The sequence below is a fragment of the Sus scrofa genome, chromosome 12 (genome assembly GCF_054392235.1).
Source record: "Sus scrofa isolate SSC_HxYL_T2T_F1_AM1 chromosome 12, Sscrofa_HxYL_maternal_Yorkshire_Landrace_v2.0, whole genome shotgun sequence".
NCBI lineage: Eukaryota > Metazoa > Chordata > Mammalia > Artiodactyla > Suidae > Sus > Sus scrofa.
This window is the reverse complement of record NC_139394.1, coordinates 53,628,271-53,646,471: the sequence shown is the minus strand read 5'-3', so window position 1 is coordinate 53,646,471 and position 18,201 is coordinate 53,628,271. Positions and strand designations below refer to the sequence as shown.

The 18,201-nt window shown below is 43.2% G+C and overlaps 1 protein-coding gene across 1 annotated transcript; it reads left to right on the top strand.

The window, feature by feature from the left end:
- Nucleotides 1-812: 812 nt before the first annotated feature.
- On the top strand, nucleotides 813-6,639 carry LOC100627793 (olfactory receptor 1A1-like). The gene has a single exon (XM_084985687.1). The coding sequence runs from the start codon at nucleotides 3,856-3,858 to the stop codon at nucleotides 4,792-4,794; it is 939 nt and encodes a 312-aa protein (XP_084841813.1). The 5' UTR covers nucleotides 813-3,855; the 3' UTR covers nucleotides 4,795-6,639.
- The last annotated feature ends 11,562 nt before the right edge of the window (nucleotides 6,640-18,201 follow it).

The following is an 18,201-nucleotide window of genomic DNA, read 5'->3' as shown; positions in this document are numbered from 1 at the left end:
CCCTTCTGTGACTTGCCTGTTCTCATCTTTGCCCGTGATTTCCTACTATATTTTTGGTTCCTTTCTTCCTAGATTATAGGACTCGTGCATATTCCAAATACTAATCCTTTACTGATATATGTGGAGCAAATAACTTGTTCAATCCATGATCTGTCTTGCCCCCTCTTTTGGGTTGTGTTTTCATACAAATGCTTTGGTTTGAAGGTAATTAAATTTTACAGTATTGTCTCATGTTTTGTGTTCAGTTTAAGAAATCAAGTCCTACCTACATATTATAAACACGTTTTCTCTTTTTTCTTCTACAATTTTGAAGTTTTGTTCCTTCAGTGAATTCTCTAGATACTATTTTTCAGTATTATTTTTATAAATGGGTATCCGGTTATCCCACAACTCTCTGCTAAATATACAGTCCATCCTTTTCCTGCTCATATCTAAACCACCCTGTGTCATACAGCAGTTTCTCATAAATGCTGGGTCTGTGCTGAGCTCCCTAGTCTGTTACATAGTCTATTTTTCAGTCCTTCTAACAGTATAACTGTACTGTTTGTATTATCAGAGTAAATCATGTTTATATCTGATGAGGTAATTCCATTCTCATTCCTTCTTGTCTGAAATTGATTTAGCAATTCTTGGATCCTCATTCCTCTACACAAATTTTAGGATAGGTTTGGTATATCCTATGTGGAAAGGAAAACTGTGGTGTTTTCATTGGATTGCACCAAATCCACAGATTAACTGGAGAACTGACATTTTTACCACATCAAGTTTTCCTATTAACAGTGCTTATCTCCACATTACTTTAGGTATTTTCTTCTTTCATTAAATAAAATTTTGTAATATTTGACACCACCTTTTTTTTTTGTCTTTTTGCCTTTTCTAGGGCCACTCCCGCAGCATATGGAGGTTCCCAGGCAAGGGGTCGAATCAGAGCTGTAGCTGCCAAGCCTATGCCAGAGCCACAGCAACACAGGATCCGAGCCACGTCTGCAACCCACACCACAGCTCATGGCAACGCCGGATCCTTAACCCACTGAGCAAGGCCAGGGATTGAACCCACAACCTCATGGTTCTTAGTCGGATTCGTTAACCACTGAGCCATGACTGGAACTCCTATTTGACACCACTCCTGAAGTGCTTTTCTTAGAATTATTCTGAGAATCTAAAATTTCTCTTCCTACTATGGATAGGGATTTTTTGAAATTATAATTTCTAATTCAGTCTTACTGAAGTACTGGAACAGGATTGATTATTATTATTATTATTTTTGACTTTTCGCCATTTCTTGGGCCGCTCCTGCAGCATATGGAGGTTCCCAGGCTAGGGGTCGAATTGCAGCTATAGCCGCTGGCCTTCGCCAGAGCCACAGCAGCACAGGATCTGAGCCACGTCTGTGACCTACACCACAGCTCACGGCAATGCCAGATTATCAACCCACTGAGCAAGGGCAGGGATTGAACCTGCAACCTCATGGTTCCCAGTCAGATTCGTCAACCACTGCACTGCACTGCACTCCAGGATTGACTATTTTTAATATTGATGTATATATAGCTAACTTCCTGAAATGAATTAGTTTATCCATGTATTCCCTTACATTTTCATTGTAGACAACCATAATTTCTGTGCATTTGCTCCATTTTGCTCTTTGCTTTCTACTTCTTACATGACAAAGAAAAAATGTTTATAGTGCTCTGTTGAACAGGGCAACCCTTCAAGTGATTTTTGCAGGGGGCTTAAGGGCATTTCAAGGAAGTGAGACAATTAAATTCCTTTGGGTGCAAAGGTGCAAAAGCACATTACACTTGGGGGAAAGTTAGTTCGATCTGCATCCCAAGTCCTCCCATATCATTCATATATACAATGAGAGACAATGAGAATTGATGATGGAATGAATTAGAGATTGAATTCATTGCTGAGTAGCAGTTCTTTAGAAAAATGTGAATTACTTGGACCTAATGGACTACAATAACAAATGGATAAAAAAATGTGTAAGGGGAATTCCCATCATGGCTCAGCAGAAATGGATCTGACCGGCATCCATGAGGATGCAGGTTCGATCCCTGGCCTTGCCTATTGGGTTAAGGATCCAGATTTGCTGTGAGCTGTGGTGTAGGTAGCAGACATGGCTCTGATCCTATGCTGCTGCGGCATAGGCTGGCAGCTGTAGCTCCAATCCAACCCCTAGCCTGGGCACCTCCATATGCCACAGGTGTAGCCCTAAAAAGACAATAACAACAAATAATGTGTCATGGTTTAAAAGAATAAAAGCTTATTTCTCTCCTATGTGGCAATTCCAGTAGGTGTCTTCTTGGTGAGTCGTGGCTCTCCTGGATGTAGAGAACTAAAGACACAGGCTCATTCCACCCTGTGACCCCCACCATCCATTCAGCCTCCTGGCCATTTTAATTCAGCTGACACGAGGGCAAAGAGAGTATGGAGCAAGCCCAGAACCGGAACACACAGGTAAACTGGCTAGAACTCAATTACATGTCCACAACGTAGAGGCCAGGAAATAGAGTCTAGCTGAGTGCCCAACAAGCAAACCCAGTAGACTCGGGTGAGCAGCTAGCAGTCTCTCCAACACTTAGCAAGGCCATGAAGTGCAAGATACCAAAGAGGAGGGAACCAGGAGTCTAGCCGGTAAGGCAGCATTTCAATATTTCAGAGAGAAAATGATGGTGGTCAAAACTACAGCACTGAGACAGAAAGTGGAAAAGCTGAGATAGATACAAATTATTTTAAATGAAGAAATCAAGAAGACATGATGGAGAAGGGAAGGATGAGAGTGCCTGAGAGCACCCCACATGTGGGAAGCCCACATGGTAAACCTGGATATAATTCAAGAAATACTGAGTGCAAGCTGATTGGTACACAAAATGAACAGTACTTCACAAGAGCCTCTCTGCAGGAGATGAAAATCAACAAGGTATAGTTTCCTCTTGAAAAAACCTGCCAACTATTTAGGTTGGGTGTGCAGTGGATGGGGTTCGGTTGGGCATGTAAGAGTGTGACAAATGTGCAATGAGAGGAACGAGAGGTTACATCGACAGATGTCGACCTGACTAAGCAGCAGCTGAAGACATTATAGAACCGAATGACTCCTTCGAGGAAATAATGAGGCCAAGGAAGGGAAAAACCAAAGAGAAAAGCATTCTACTTACATACACCTAAGGGTTTAGAAAAGACACATAGTAAAAATACACTTTGAAAACAGGAGACTTGGGGAGGAATGTGACTAGGCTTGCTTTGCTACAATCCATTCCCAGTTTTCTCTCGGATTTATAATCGTATAACACCAGTGTAGACACCTAATACTTCTGGGATCAGTCAGTAGAACAACCGAATTCTCCAGGATGCTCCATGTATAACACATTTTTGTAATGAAATGCCTTCCTCAAATACTCCAAAATGCTGCTTTTTCCCTATAATGCATAAAAAAAATTAGTGCGAGAACCTGGTTTCTTCATAGCAGAGACTATGTCATAGATGTTAAATAAATGAATACACAAACTGTATTTTTGACATGTTCGTGGTTTTGGCATGAGGCCTAACAACGTATCTAACACTTGCAAATTTAAATTTAATTATCTGTTAAATACTAAAATCCAAGGTGTCTGGCCTCTGGAGGATGGGCACTTCTGATTCACAATGACCACGTCGTAGACATGGGTAAATGGCTTTCTGACAGTGAGTCCAACTGATGAACAGAGATGCTTTTCCACCAGTATTAGCTGTCTTTGGATGCAGCATGTCCAAGTATAAACACAGATGACCTAATGTGGTGAATACAGAAGGTGTTAGACACAGTGCGTCCCTAATAATTCTGGATTCTTCTCCTCCCTTCTTCACAAAGGAGCGATGATGGAAGAAAATCAATCCTCTGCCCTGGATTTCATCCTGCTGGGAGTCAGTGGTCATCAGGAACAGGAAACCCTCTTCCTCATCCTCTTCCTGTTCATGTACCCCATCACAGTGACTGGAAACCTGCTCATCATCCTGGCCATCTGCTGCAACAGTCGCCTTCACAACCCCATGTATCTTCTCCTGGCCAACCTCTCCTTTGTCGACATCTTCTTATCCTCTGTAACCATCCCTAAGACACTGGTTAATTATCTCTTGCACAGCAAGGCCATCTCCTTTGGGGGATGCCTAACACAGATGTATTTCATGATTGCCTTGGCTAACACGGATAGCTACATCCTGGCTGCTATGGCATATGATCGTGCCATGGCCATCACCCGCCCACTTCATTACACAACAATCATGAGCCCACGGGCTTGTGTCCTGTTAGTTGTTGGGTCTTGGGTGGTTGGAAATGCCAGTGCTCTCCTCCACACTCTGCTCACGGCTCGTCTGTCCTTCTGCAGAAACCAGAAAATAGCCAACTTCTATTGTGACATTGTCCCTTTGCTCAAGCTGTCCTGTTCTGACATCCACTTCAACGTGAAGATGATGTACGTGGGGGTTGGTGTTTTCTCCGTGCCATTACTATGTATCATCATCTCCTATGTTCGGGTCTTTTCCGCAGTCTTACGAGTTCCATCCACCAAGGGTGTGCGCAAAGCCTTCTCCACCTGTGGGTCCCACCTCACAGTTGTTTCCCTGTATTATGGGACGGTCATGGGCATGTACTTCCGCCCCCTGACGAGTTACAGCCTCAAGGATGCAGTGATGACTGTGATGTACACGGCCGTGACCCCGATGTTAAATCCCTTTATCTACACTCTGAGAAATGGGGACATGAAGGCTGCTCTGGGGAAACTCTGCAGCAAGAGAATCTCCTTAAAACCAATGTGAAGTCATCCATTGGAGGCTACAGTCCCCAATTAGGATGCGCTTGGAAATGCACCCCCAATGTCATCTCCCTCCAAAAAGCTGCCTTCGCAATTTCCAGAGAGAAATTCCTCTTCTCAGAAATCTTATAACAACTATGAGTCATGTTAGTGAAATTACCACTTTGCACACATTGTTTTGTTTTGGCAGGAATATGGGGTTCATCGCCCAGCTAAGCAAGTGACTGTTACAAGAAAGCTGAGAAAGACTGAAGCTCAGCTTCTACACCCACATAGTAAAGATAATACCTGCTCTGCTAGTGTCATAAGGATCACAGTGGTTCAGGCTATTAAAGCTAGAAATCACTACTCAAATGTCATTTTTACTTGACGCCTATGTTTAAAATGGCATGCCTCTTAAGTCAGGAGCTGTCCTAACATGTTACCGTACCTTTCACAGTCGTGGTCAAATAAAGTGCACCCAATGAATACTGGTGGAAAGCAAAATGAAGATAGGAAAATATTAGTCTCTAAACTGTAATAGATCATGACTATGCATAGTCATACTGGATATGACAACTATTATATACCTGGAATGTCAATAAGGACCTACTCCAGAAACAGACAGTACAACAGGTATGCTGAAATCAAGAAGATTTAACATAGGGAATTAGAGATATAGGTATATCCCCCAAGAGAAAAGGGGGAAATAAAAGGTGAAAAAAGATTCTGAGATAACCCAGAGACTAAAGACTTCAGAAAGAAGTTACATCCTCTCTCAACTAGGGGAACAAAAGGCAAAAGGAGGTGTTACCTGAACACTGGAGCTCAGAGGAGGGATGACCACATATTTGATGCTTAGATCTCTGGGAGAGCTGTCAGATCACTGGCATTGGTCTTCACCTAGTAAGACTACCCACATTCTCATTCCTGAGGAGTCTCACTAGTGTTGCCTTTTTAAAAAATTGCTGTGCTCTCTACTCATCTCTGGTACGGGCAGGGAAATACTAAGTTCACCCCAGACATAGTCAGACATAGTCTTCCTTGCCCTCATGGTGTAGCTGAAACACAATGTCCTTGCTAATTAAAATCTCTCACTCCAGCTGGGAAAGAATTCCCTTTTTCTGAGAGGGCCACAGAGACGTGCTACAATGTGGCTGACCATTAGCAACATAACATTAACTATGAACACCATGTGATACCATTTACACGTGGAATCTACAATAGGGCACAAATGAGCCTGTTTACAAAACAGAAACAGACTCACAGACATGGAGAACAGACTTGTGGTTGCCCAGGGGGAAGGGGGAGGGAGTGCGATGGATGGGGAGCTTGGGGTAGGTAGATGCAAATTTTTACATTTAGGATGGATAATCAACGAGATCCTACACTACAGTGCAAGGAACTCTATCCAAGTTCCTGGGATAGAATATGATGGAAAATAGTACAGAAGAAGAATGTATATATGTATGTATGACCAGGTAACTATGCTGTACAGAAGAAATTGGCATAACACTGTAAATCAACTATACTTTACTAAACACACACACACACACACACACACACACACACACACACTACTAACTATAGCCAGTAAGAGGCAGAGTCTGGGATGAAGCCCAACCAGAGCTTTCAGTCTTCACCATGAAGAACCTCCACTAGAGCAGGGGCTAAGTCCTAGCATAATGACCATTAATCCGGGCTGTTTTGAAGGTGCACATACATGAGGTGGACTAGATCAAGGTCCTTTTCTTCTCTAGGAATCTAACACATTCAGAGACTTACGATCAAAACACTAGAAAAAATAAAGTGTAACTTCCACCAAAACTTTCCCCAAGACAAATCACAGACCAAAGATAAAATAGAATTCGTCTCCTTCTTTCGACACTGAACACTATACAGGCTTCATCATAGCCTAGAATAAAGACCAGGAGCTCAATTTTACCACAGTTCTTATAGCCCAAGGGTTGGCTTCAGTTGCTGCTGACGCAAAGGACAGGGGCCCACATTCCAGCAAAGAGGCCAGAATAGTCAGCCTAGGGCTTGGACCCTGGACACACCCTCTCTGGGAAATGCTGTGGACCATTCTTCCTTCTAGAAAAGATCTCTGAGGACAATTTCTCTTGAGAAAATCTCTATCCCCTCAGGGCACAGCATCGGAGTCTCTAATGAGTCTCAGCAAGCACATGTTTCAAGAGACTTTATAACCTGGTGAATAAGCCACCGTTTCCTCTATCCTGTGACCCATTCTGCTTCCTTGAGAAGAACGCAGGAGTCCTTGTCTTCAGGCCCCATCCAGCTCAGCTCCTTCTGCCCCTTCTGCTCCACGATTGGAAAATTCGGAGCTCCTCTTACCAAACCATCCCTGTCCTGTCTCTTCTGCCGCAGGAACACAGGACCGGAGACCCACGCTCCGGGACTACTACTGGCACCTTCTCCAGCATGCCTGCCCCCCAAAAGAATGCTAACAGGATCTACACCTGCGGGTGGCAAAGCCCTCATTCATGGAAGACGAGTAAAGGCCACAGGACCAGGACCCTTGGGGCAGCATCTGAGCCTACTCCCCAGGTAGGAGCTTGGATGCTGGAGAAGAGACGCTTATGACAGCGATATCAAGGGGCAGACAGCCAGTAACGATCCTACAGGCATTACCTTCCCTGACCCTCACAACACCCAAGAGGTAAGTTATTTTGTGAGATTAAAAATAATGGTGGATTGAACGGCCTACAGTCACACAGAGAGGTGGCAAAACAAGGACTCAAACCTTGGCCTGAATCCAGAACCCAGGATCTCAAGATTGGATGTTGGACAAATCAGAATGGGGGTGGGGGGAGAGAGAGAGACTCCATCTGATGAGTGGACAGTGGTTATTCTTATTCTTGGGCCCTTATCCATGAAAATAGGATGAAGAAGGGGTAGCATTGATTTATTATTAAGAGTCCTCAGCTCCATACTTCCTGAAATAATATTGTGTGTGTGTATGTGTGTGTGCGTGGCACATGTGCTCACATAAGCTTGTTGTCTTTTTTTTTTCCTGTCTTTTTGCCTTTTCTAGGGCCCCACCTGCAGCATATGGAAGTTCCCAGGCTAGGGGTCTAAGCAGAGCTATAGCTGCTGGCCTATGCCAGAGCCACAGCAATGCGGGATCCAAGCCGCGTCTGCCACCTACACCACAGCTCACGGCAGCGCCAGGTCCTTAACCCACTGAGTAAGGCCAGGGACTGAACCCACAACCTCATGCTTCCTAGTCAGATTTGTTAACCACTGCGCCATGACGGGAACTCCTGGGAACTCCTATTTTTAATACTTCTGTCCTTTAACTAGCATTAAGTGGTTACCACACCACTACATTACAGAATTAGAGTACTCTGAATCTGACTCTATGCTTTAGTAAAATTATTAGACATTTCAAATAAAAAAAGAAGCTTCTGGCAACCAGCTGCTCCTCCCCTATCCAAAAAGTCAAGGAACTGATAAGCGGAAAAAAATCAGTTGGCATCAATAGGACAGCAACATTTAATGCCATAAGGGAATAAAAGAGCATCCCAAGAAACTCAAAGATATATAGGGACTTCAAGGATTTTATGCCAGCCAATCTGTACTTTGGATATAAGGGTTATGAGCAGAGTTTAAAACGTAAGGAAACTCCAGGAATGTTGTTCCCATCAGCCCTTCCTGTGGACACTACGACAATATGAGTTTGGGATAATCAAGAAAGGGTTGAAGTAACATCAACAAAAAGACTAGAAAAAAAATATACACACACACACACACACACACATATATACACATATACCAGAATATGTGGCTAAAGGTGACAAAATATTACATAAATTAATATCTCTAATAACATGGAAATAACTCACCAAGAAATGGAAGAAGGAAAAAAATAGAAAGTATAATAAGTTTCCGATTTTCTTTGAGGAACTGTTTCGAGAAAATAAATATAATATAAGCAGATCTATCAAGTAGACGTTTAAGTTTATTCAAGAGAATAAAGAAAAACTAAAAGATAATACTATTAGTAAAACAGTATTGGATGGTGGAAAAGGAGAATAAATGTGACAAGGTAACGTTACTGTTGTTTACACTAAGGGGCAAAGATATGGTCTAAAGGGAGGAAACACGGGGGATATGTTATATTTGGGTAGTAGCATAATGAAAAACATTCCACGGTGAGAGGGAAAGACAGGAAACAGACTACATGCTAAAGGACATAAAATAATATGACAGGTAAAATCATATGGCAGACCTACTTGAATAAAAGAGCTCAATGCACCTTTTAAAAGAAAACCTCTAACTTGACTCACCAAGCAAAACCCAATTCTACTCTGTATATAGGAGAAACAGCTAAAGTAAAGCCATTCAGACAAAATGAAAATGGTGGGCAAAAGCTGGGGGCTAATGTAAGAAAAGAATGTGATCTTGTTCTCAAACAAGGCAGAAATCAGGACCAAAACCATTAAACTGTATGCAGATTACTTTAGAATAATAAAGCCTACATTCACAATGAAATCATTAAAAGTATAGTATCTAAGCACTAAATACAACAGCAGATATTTTCTTGAAGTGGAAACTATAGAAGATACAAGAAATACAAACTCTTTAATAAAAAGAGACAAAAACCTTCTCTAAAGTCTAAGGCAGAGCAAGTGGTTAAAAAGTAAATAAGTGCAGCAGAAATTATCACAACAGTGTACATCAACTACACCTCAATAAGACTTTTAAAAAATGAAAAACAGAAAAAAGTAAATAAGGATAGATACTTCCAAACAAAATAGTAAGACATGTGAATATGTGTATGTGTATACACACACACACACACATCACCGTGTTCCAATAATTGTAATAAACACACGTCACTTTCAAGCTCCTATAGAACATATAGGGAAGAAAAGACACCATATAAAATCACAAAGAAAATTTCAATAAATGACAAAAAGCAGCCATAATTCAACTAATGACCTCTGAAAAGGAGGCAATAAAAGCAGAACAATCTCAGGGAAAAAATGGCCTTTCAACCGGGAAATAGCTGAAATATCTCTACCAAATAACTCTAGGGTCCAAAGAAGAACTAAAAACCCAAATTTCGGAATGCATCGAAAATAATAATAATAATGCTACATGTCAGACACTATGGCATATTGCTAACATAAGAATCAAAAGCTTTTCTTTTCCACAGAAAAGAAAATCATGAACTTGGAGAACAGGCTTGTGGTTGCCAAGGGAGAGGGGCAGGGAGTGGGATGGACCGGAAATCTGGGGTTAATAGATGCAAACTATTGCCTTGGGAGTGGATAAGCCATGAGATCCCGCTGTAGAGCACTGGGAACCATATCTAGTCACTCATGATGGAGCATGATAATGTGAGACAATAGAATGTATACATGTATGTGTGACTGGGTCACCATGCTGTCCAGTACAAAACTGACAGAACACTGTAAACCAGCTATGACGAAAAAAAATTAAAAATCATTTTCAAAAAGACTCAGAAAGAAAATGTGGTAATCATTCTTTTCTTGGTCATACCATGGTGGAACTACCCGCAAATCTCAGTGGCACACAAAAACAAAGATTTATTTCGTTGCTTACGTGGCATGGCAACTCAAAGTTTTATGTGGCTCTGATTAGGACTGCTTCATGCATCTTCTTCATTCTGGGACCCAGGCTGAAGAAGCAGCCCACATTTGGGACACTTAAGGAAAAAGAAAAGAGCAAGAGCTTATGGAAATGCACAATGGTTCGTAAAGCTTTTGCGTGGAACTGGCACACATCATATCCACCCAACTTCATGGCCAACCAGACAGCAGAGGGATGCAGAGCTATAACCTACCACGGGGAGGCAGGGCAAATGACATGGGAGCGAAGAATGACAGTGAATAATCCTCCTTTAGGAAAGGGAGACAAAACCTGCTATCAAAAGTACAGATCTGTCAGCAATATGTCCCCACAGCAACACACAGGAGCAGAGAAGGGGAGAGGGGTGAGCAATGCCTTGAGTGGCCAGCAAGAGGAGGGCCTGACACACAGCAGGATGCAGGGACCTCTGAGGGTGTGCCCCTTCATCTGGACAGGACAGGACTTGGACACTGGGCTGCAGGCCTGGCTCTGCTGGACCTGAGGACAGGCTCAAAGCAAGATATTCCCCCAATAAAGAGCATCTCCTACAAAGTCAAACAGCAGAGGAGGTTCCTGCCAGAGCCTCCCTGTGGAGGAGAAGGGGGAGGAGGTTGGTGGGGAGACAGTGTGAAAGGAAGGGAACTTGCATCCAGGGGGTCCTACCAGAAGCCCTAACTCGGGAATACCCTAAATGCCCTCCAGAGCCACTGGAAGCAGGCGCTGCTGTCATCCTGTGCTCATGCAGAAGCTGTGGCTCAAAGAATGAGGTGCCCCCAAAGTCTCACATGGATAAATAGCAGAATCTGCATCTGCTCTTTTCTCTTGTGACTCTTACTGCCAGGCACTGTAGCCTGTGCATAGAAGGGAGCAAGGGAGGCAGAGCTGACATTTGGGCTTACATAGCTTCCGACTGGCCAACTAGCAGTCCATTCGGACCCAGGGCTCTCCCTCTGATGGCCAGCAGATGCCATCCTGGGTGCTCTGAGTTCCTCCATCAGTGCCTGCCTGACCTTGACTGTCTCTCTGGGACCTGTCCATTCAACACGCCCATCAATCCAACACTGCCTGCTTTGCTAGCATCAACTATGATATTCATCAGCTTCCTGAACACACAGGTTCCCCTCAACTCCACTCCCTAGTCCTCATCTCTGGTTATTCTCAGCTATTCTTCCTTCTGCCTGGAACATTCTCTCTAGCACTACTCCCCAACAAGTCCTGCTCCTCCCTGAGGTTCCAGCACAAATGTCCCTAACAGAACTTCTCAAGCTTTCTGCAGCCTGCTGGGGGTTCCAGTATCAACCTTCACTGCCCTTCTTTCAATACCGCTATAACTGATTATACCTACTTCATTAAGTCCAGCTTCAGCACCAGAATGAAACCCACAGGAAGTCAGGGTCCTTGTGTGTTCTGCTCATCATGTGATTCCCCAGTGCCTAAGATAATGCCTGGCTCCAAAGAGATGTCTAAGAAATAGATACCAGTGCATGAAGGTGTGAACACAGGAAGATGCATAATTCAACTCCATTTTACCTTTAGAAAACTGAGTTCCATAAACATGAGGGAAGCAAAAACATAGCTCCCCTGAATTCATGGGTGGATGGAAGGAGGGGTGCTATCCACTGACACTATATTCAAGAGGTCCAGAACCTTGAACTGGCTGTAAAACAGACTTCCTTTTTTTAGAGTGCCTGAATTTCTGAGTCTCCCTGTGGGGGTAGAATATTAAATCCATAGTCATCCTAAAGGATTCACCCTGGGATTTTCAGTGTGTCAAAGAAACTTCTCTCACCAGTCCATTCGCCCTGTCCAGAGAGGCTGGCTCTAAATACCCCTGCTGTCCTTGTTTGTAGAGCCGTTCTGGACTCATCAAGTCTGCAGAGACCCTCTCTTGCCTGCTTTCCCCCACCACCTATTTTCTGTGTGCCCCCCCCAATTTGGTGGCTTCCATAAACTTCCTAGGGGACCTCTTGTCTTCTGGTCAAAAACACTTTGGGTTTACATCGTCCTTCCTCCCAAACAGTACAAGGTCAAGATTTCATTATACTTTTCTTAACCACTTCTAGGGCTTTTCTTTCGTACTTGACTTTGACATTTCACAGATGGAGAGTATGCCTTATTTATCTTCATAACCCTCACTGCACTAGGATAGCCTGTTCTGTGCTAGCTATTGTACAAACACACACCGGGCTGTGTTGCTGCTTGTGTTCCACCCCAGCTATGAAGCTTACCTTCCTGCCTGAGATCTTCACTGATGACCTACTGCCCCTTCCTCAATGTGCTACAACACTGGAAATTAAAATAAGACCCTTCTCAAGTGCTCAAAGGCTATTCCTATGTGCAACAATGAACATACTAAGAGGCTCATGTCCAGGTTGCCTGCCTCTGCTCCCGGGTTGGTGATGGGGATGTTTCTGTTCATCAACACCAGGACCTCTGGCATAACCTTAGGGTTCTCAGCCCTGGGCTGTAAGGGAACTTGTGCTATTTCTCTATTTCCCAGGTAGCCTCCAAATGAGCCCTCTGTGGGAGTTTGGAGCTTAGAAATTATTCCATGCCCTTTACGTCCCCTCAGGAACAGCTGCTGAGAAAGGGGAAGGAAGTGGTCTCGTAGCTCTGGGATTTGCTTTCAGAAATGTTATTATCTGCCTGGCTCTTGGGCTGATCTAGAGAGCTACCCCATCCGTCCAAAATGATCTCCTTTGGTCAACGATCTCTGAAATGGCACTTTACTGAAGCCACAAAAAGCCTCTGCTCAATTAGGATAGTTTGTGTGAAGGAAATCACCTCTTGAGCCAGTAGAAAATGTATGAAGTCATGGGCATTCTCACTTGAGTAGATTTTTTTTCTCAGAACTTTTATGAGAAGGTCACTATAAGCTTGGTGGAGGAATGGAGAGAGGGATAACTATTGGGACACAATGGTCTGTGAGCTTTCAGTGGGAAGACATTGAGGACTGAGGGGCACTGGGGGCAGTGGGTGCTAGAAAACTCCACACTCTGAACACGCTTGTGGCTCTACTGCAGATGCCTGATGAAAGTCATCTCCTGGGTCACCAGTGGTTTCCCTTCCCAGAGTGGGTCTCTGTCTCTGCACTTGTTCCTCTAAGTGCAGCTGCTACACGTGTCATCAGAGTTGAGACCATCATAGCCCCACCCCACCATCTCTGTGGACAGTGCTTGCCTTGCTCTTCTTTCAGAAAAGAAAAGCTAGAAAGGAAAAGCTCCGTCTTAGAATATACATGACGTTGTCTTAAAATGGCTAACCCGGACCACATCCCAGGCCGGGGATCAAATCTTTCCCACAGTTGCAACCTATGCCACAGCTGTGATAACGCCAGATCCTTAACGTGCTTTGCCACATGGGAACTCCAGAACTGTGCCCCTTTTTGGCATTTTTAAAAGTTGTATCGACATACGTATAGTTGATTTACACTCTTGTGAAAATCTGTGCTGTAAAGCAAAATGATTCAATTTGACATATACACACATCCATTCTTTTTCAGATTCTTTTCCCACACAGATTGTCACCAAATATTGGGCAGGGTTCCTTGTGCTATATAGCAGGTCCCTGTTGGCCAGTCATTCTATATACCACAGTGTGCATATGCTAATCACAACTCCCCAAACTATCCCTTTTTATTTAATTTCATTTATTATTTTGTTAAGGGCTGCACCCACAGCATATGGAGGTTCCCAGGCTAGGGGTCAAATTGGAGCTGGAGCTGCCAGCCTACACCACAGCTACAGAAATGCCAAATCCAAGCAACATCTGCAACCTATACCACAGCTCATGGCAATGCCGGATCATTAACCCACTGAGCAAGGCCAGGGATCGAACCCTCAACCTCATGCTTCCCAGTCGGATTCATTTCGGCTGTGCCACAATGGGAACTCAGAGAGCAGACAGATTTAATAGGTATATACAAAAGATTCCATCCAAAAGCAGCACAGCATATCTACTTTCCAAAAGCATCAGAATATACATTCTTCTCAAGTGCACATGCAATAGTCTCCAGGATGGATCCCATGTTAGGCCACAATGCAAGTCTCAATAACTTTAACAATACTGGAAGCATGTCAAGCATCACTTCTGATCACAACATGATGAAGCCAGAAATCGACTATAAGAATGAAGCTGAAAAAAAACCCACAAATACTAAACACATACTATTAAACAAGCAATGGGTCAACAGAGAACTCAAAGAGAAAATCAAAAAATACCTTGAGACCAAGGAAAATGGATACAACATGCCAACATCTATGGCAGGCAGCAAAGCATTCTAGGAGGGAAGCTTATAATGATACAGGCCTACCTCAGGACACACATTTAAACATTTCAAATAAACAATTGACTCTTCCAACTAAAGGAACTAGATAAAGAAGAAGAAACAATCCAAAAGTTCGTGTATAAATGAAAATCATAAACATCAGGACCGAAATAAACAGAGACTTTAAAAACAATATGAAAGGTCAAGGAAACTAACCCGATTCTTTGAAAAGCTCAACAAAACTGATAAACATTTAGCCGGACTCATCAAGAAAAAAGAGAGAGGCCTCAATTAAATAAAATCAGAAGTAAGATGTCACCTTACCTTTGTCTGGGGAGCCCAGGTCCTGGACCCTTGCTGGAGACCATTGAAGCTGCTGAACGATGCAGTAAACACATTGGGCGCATGTGCAAAAGCACAACCACGAAGAGAGAGCTTTAGCATGACCTGCACCTGATTTTGCTCATTAACCTACATCACCTTCCCTAATTAAAGTCATGTGGGCTAAAGCCTAGGGTCTTTGTTCTGCAGAACAGAGTGCCTTCTGGCCCCCCACTTTCTACATGCAAAAGAGTCTTGTGTGCTTTGCTATACTTCGCCCTCCCTCTTCCAGGATTCCCCATTGCCCTGCAGTGCTGGACGCAGCAGAGTGGCGCTCAACGTGGGGCTGGAAGGGAAGGTCGCCATGAGCAGGAAGAGGTGAAACTACAGACGGTGGAAATGGTAGCCTTGCACTCGACGGAGTCATGACCGTGAGTGGCAAGTAGAAACTTTAAACCAGGATAACAATGGGGAAGAATCCATCACAAGAAAGCAACATTATACTCAGTTACTTAAATGTAGGACAAAACCGTCAGGGGCCTGGGGAACAGAGTCTAAGATAGAGGAGTTTTTTAAGCCATGGTTCAGTATGATCCTTGGTTTCCAGGTGAAGGTACTGTGCGCCCAGAATGTTGGCATCATGTCGGAGCAAATTTAAAGTGCACCCATCAGTCTAGGGCCTCTCTTTCCGTTTCTGTTTAATCCACGTGGGGTGTAGAAAGGCACATTTTGGAACCCTTGCAGGAGCATAAATATGAATCCAGCGTCTCCTGGAACTGACAATTTGACACAGTTGTACCTTATTTGTGGCTAAAACTCTGAAATGGGAAATAGGAGGTCTCTGTTTTGCTTGTTTGTGTGCGTCTTTGGGTGTATCGTGCATGTATGGCATTGCCAAAATGAATTCATAAAAGACCTCTACTTAGTTGGCTTGAAGGAAATTAAGTGCTTACATAACTTCTCAAAATATCTAAAGTCAATTAATTTTTGGTTCACGTGAGCTGGGGAAAAATTCGATATTCATTGTGAGACCTTAAGATGAAAGTGTGTTGATCTAATATAGACATGTCTTCAGCATTACCAACATTACGTATAATACCTTATTGTACCTAGGTTGAATGGAGGAAGGTAATGGCATTTTATTAAGAGAAAAGAAAGTCCGTCTGTCTTATAGCTTGTTATTTTGAAGGGAAAGATGGGGGCAGAATAATATGGATACAAGAAGTGATGGAAGGTTTGTGGGACGTGGACAATGAGAAGAATTTGGGGCATGGTCAGGACTAAGGTTAAAATTTCAGTAAACTAGTTTTAAAAGTAAGCTCGTGCAAAACTTGAATTTGGATTCGGTCTCTGTTACAAGGTTTTCTGAAGTCAGGGCTGTGGGAAATCTAAGACAGCTGCTTGGCTCCTCCCGGCTCCCTGGAAATCCCAATAATGAAAAAGAAATAGTGTGTTTTCCATTTGGGGGAGACTTTATACAGTCCTATTTTGGCTACGTTTGGTGAAAATGAGGGTAGTTTTAAAGAAAAAGACTGTTTTGACTCATATTCTAGGTTTGTGTATTGAGATGACTGTCTAAAACTCACCTCCCAAATAATTCTTTGCCACTGTTACCTCATTATAACCTTTGAGGTATTAAGAACAATAATCGAAGCTTTTTCTGAAGCTGATTGCTGTAATCTGTCTCTGGGCAAATATCAGATGTCCCAGGATAACCAGGGGACTATATACACAGTCTGGAAAAGTATCATTTATTGGGTTGTCTCCAGCCTAAAAGGTTTCTTATCAGGAATTTTTCAGTGCCACATGCACAAGGAAAGTGAAGAAAATTAACCCTTAAATTTATATGTCTCACTTGAGAAGGGCCTCTACATTGGACTGGGGTATAGACAGAATGACTGACTTCAAACTCACCCTAAAACAAGGCTCTAATGAGAAAAACCCCAATGCATGGACCAAAAGAAGCCAACATCAGAGGTAGATCACTGTGCTTTATGTTCGGAACAATTAAGCCATTTAGGAAAAACCAGCCTAGTAACACTAGGAAATTAGGCTGAATGGACAAAGCCAGTATATAATTTCCTTTAAAGATAAGAAACGACTAAGCCAGCTGAATAGGGTGAAAGCTGTTAACTTACATTTTCGTTTATGACTTTACTAATACTGCTATCTATATTTGTATTAACTGTTTTCACAAAACTGCTATTTCTTGCATTGCCAAATCTGTAACTGAATCTCTGATAAAATGGCATACAGTTCCCTATGACATCAGGGATTTCTAGATACGGGAAAATGCAACAAGGGGGGGATATTTTCCTGGACCATAACAGACTAGGAAGGTAGGTGGTCCAGAGACTTTTTGGCAACTGTTACTAAGGCCTCGTCCAGTCATGGCATATGGAGTTGCCCGTCAGCAAAATCTTTGCCAGATCTAGGAATGTTCATTCCTAGCTCCGTGGGACGAAATGGTCACGAAATGCCTCTCAAAACTATGGTTGAGCTTATAACCATGAGGAAACACTGTGAACTGAAGTTTGGCTCTTACCATCAGCCTCTGCATGGAGGAAAACCTGAGCCACTGCAGCTGCCGCCCCGCAGCACCCCCTGAACAGGGCCCAGCGTGGCGATCAGGAGGGAGGCACTCGGTGCTCTGGGAAAACCAACAGGACAGGCCTCCAGAGAGTTAGATTTCAGGTAAGGATTTTTCTGGACCCAAATTCATATATCTTTTCATATCCAGAAAAACCGAAATCATTTGCAGTGGCATCTGCATTGGCTAGCAGAGGAAAAAGGCAGAATAGAGTAGCTGTGGGTCAGACATCCAAGGTCATATGAGAAAATAGTATGGGAGTAATTTTAGACAAGTCTTTGTAGTGCTAAGAGCTTTAAGCTTTATGTCCCCTGTCAGACTTGATGCCACCAGCTGTTCTCAAAGTAAGAATCAGCATCAGCTGGCAGCTGGAACCTTACATTTTCAAGCGCCCCTCTTATAACAGCAGAAAGGAGACAACATGTATACGGACCGATAGCTATGTCTTAATACCATATCCAACTCCTGTTGTGTCTTAATAGCACATCAAACATTAAGACCTACTTAGATAAAACGACACTCCTCCTTCAACAGTACCAGTACCATCCTACATTCCACACCTCTGTTTAACCTTATTTTTCTTTTTTTCCCAGTTTCTGTAGTAGGAATCTACCATGTCCAGCCACCCAGTACTC

Coding starts and splice junctions, on each gene's coding strand:
- LOC100627793 (XM_084985687.1), top strand. CDS start 3,856: ATGATGGAAGAAAATCAATCCTCTGCCCTGGATTTCATCCTGCTGGGA.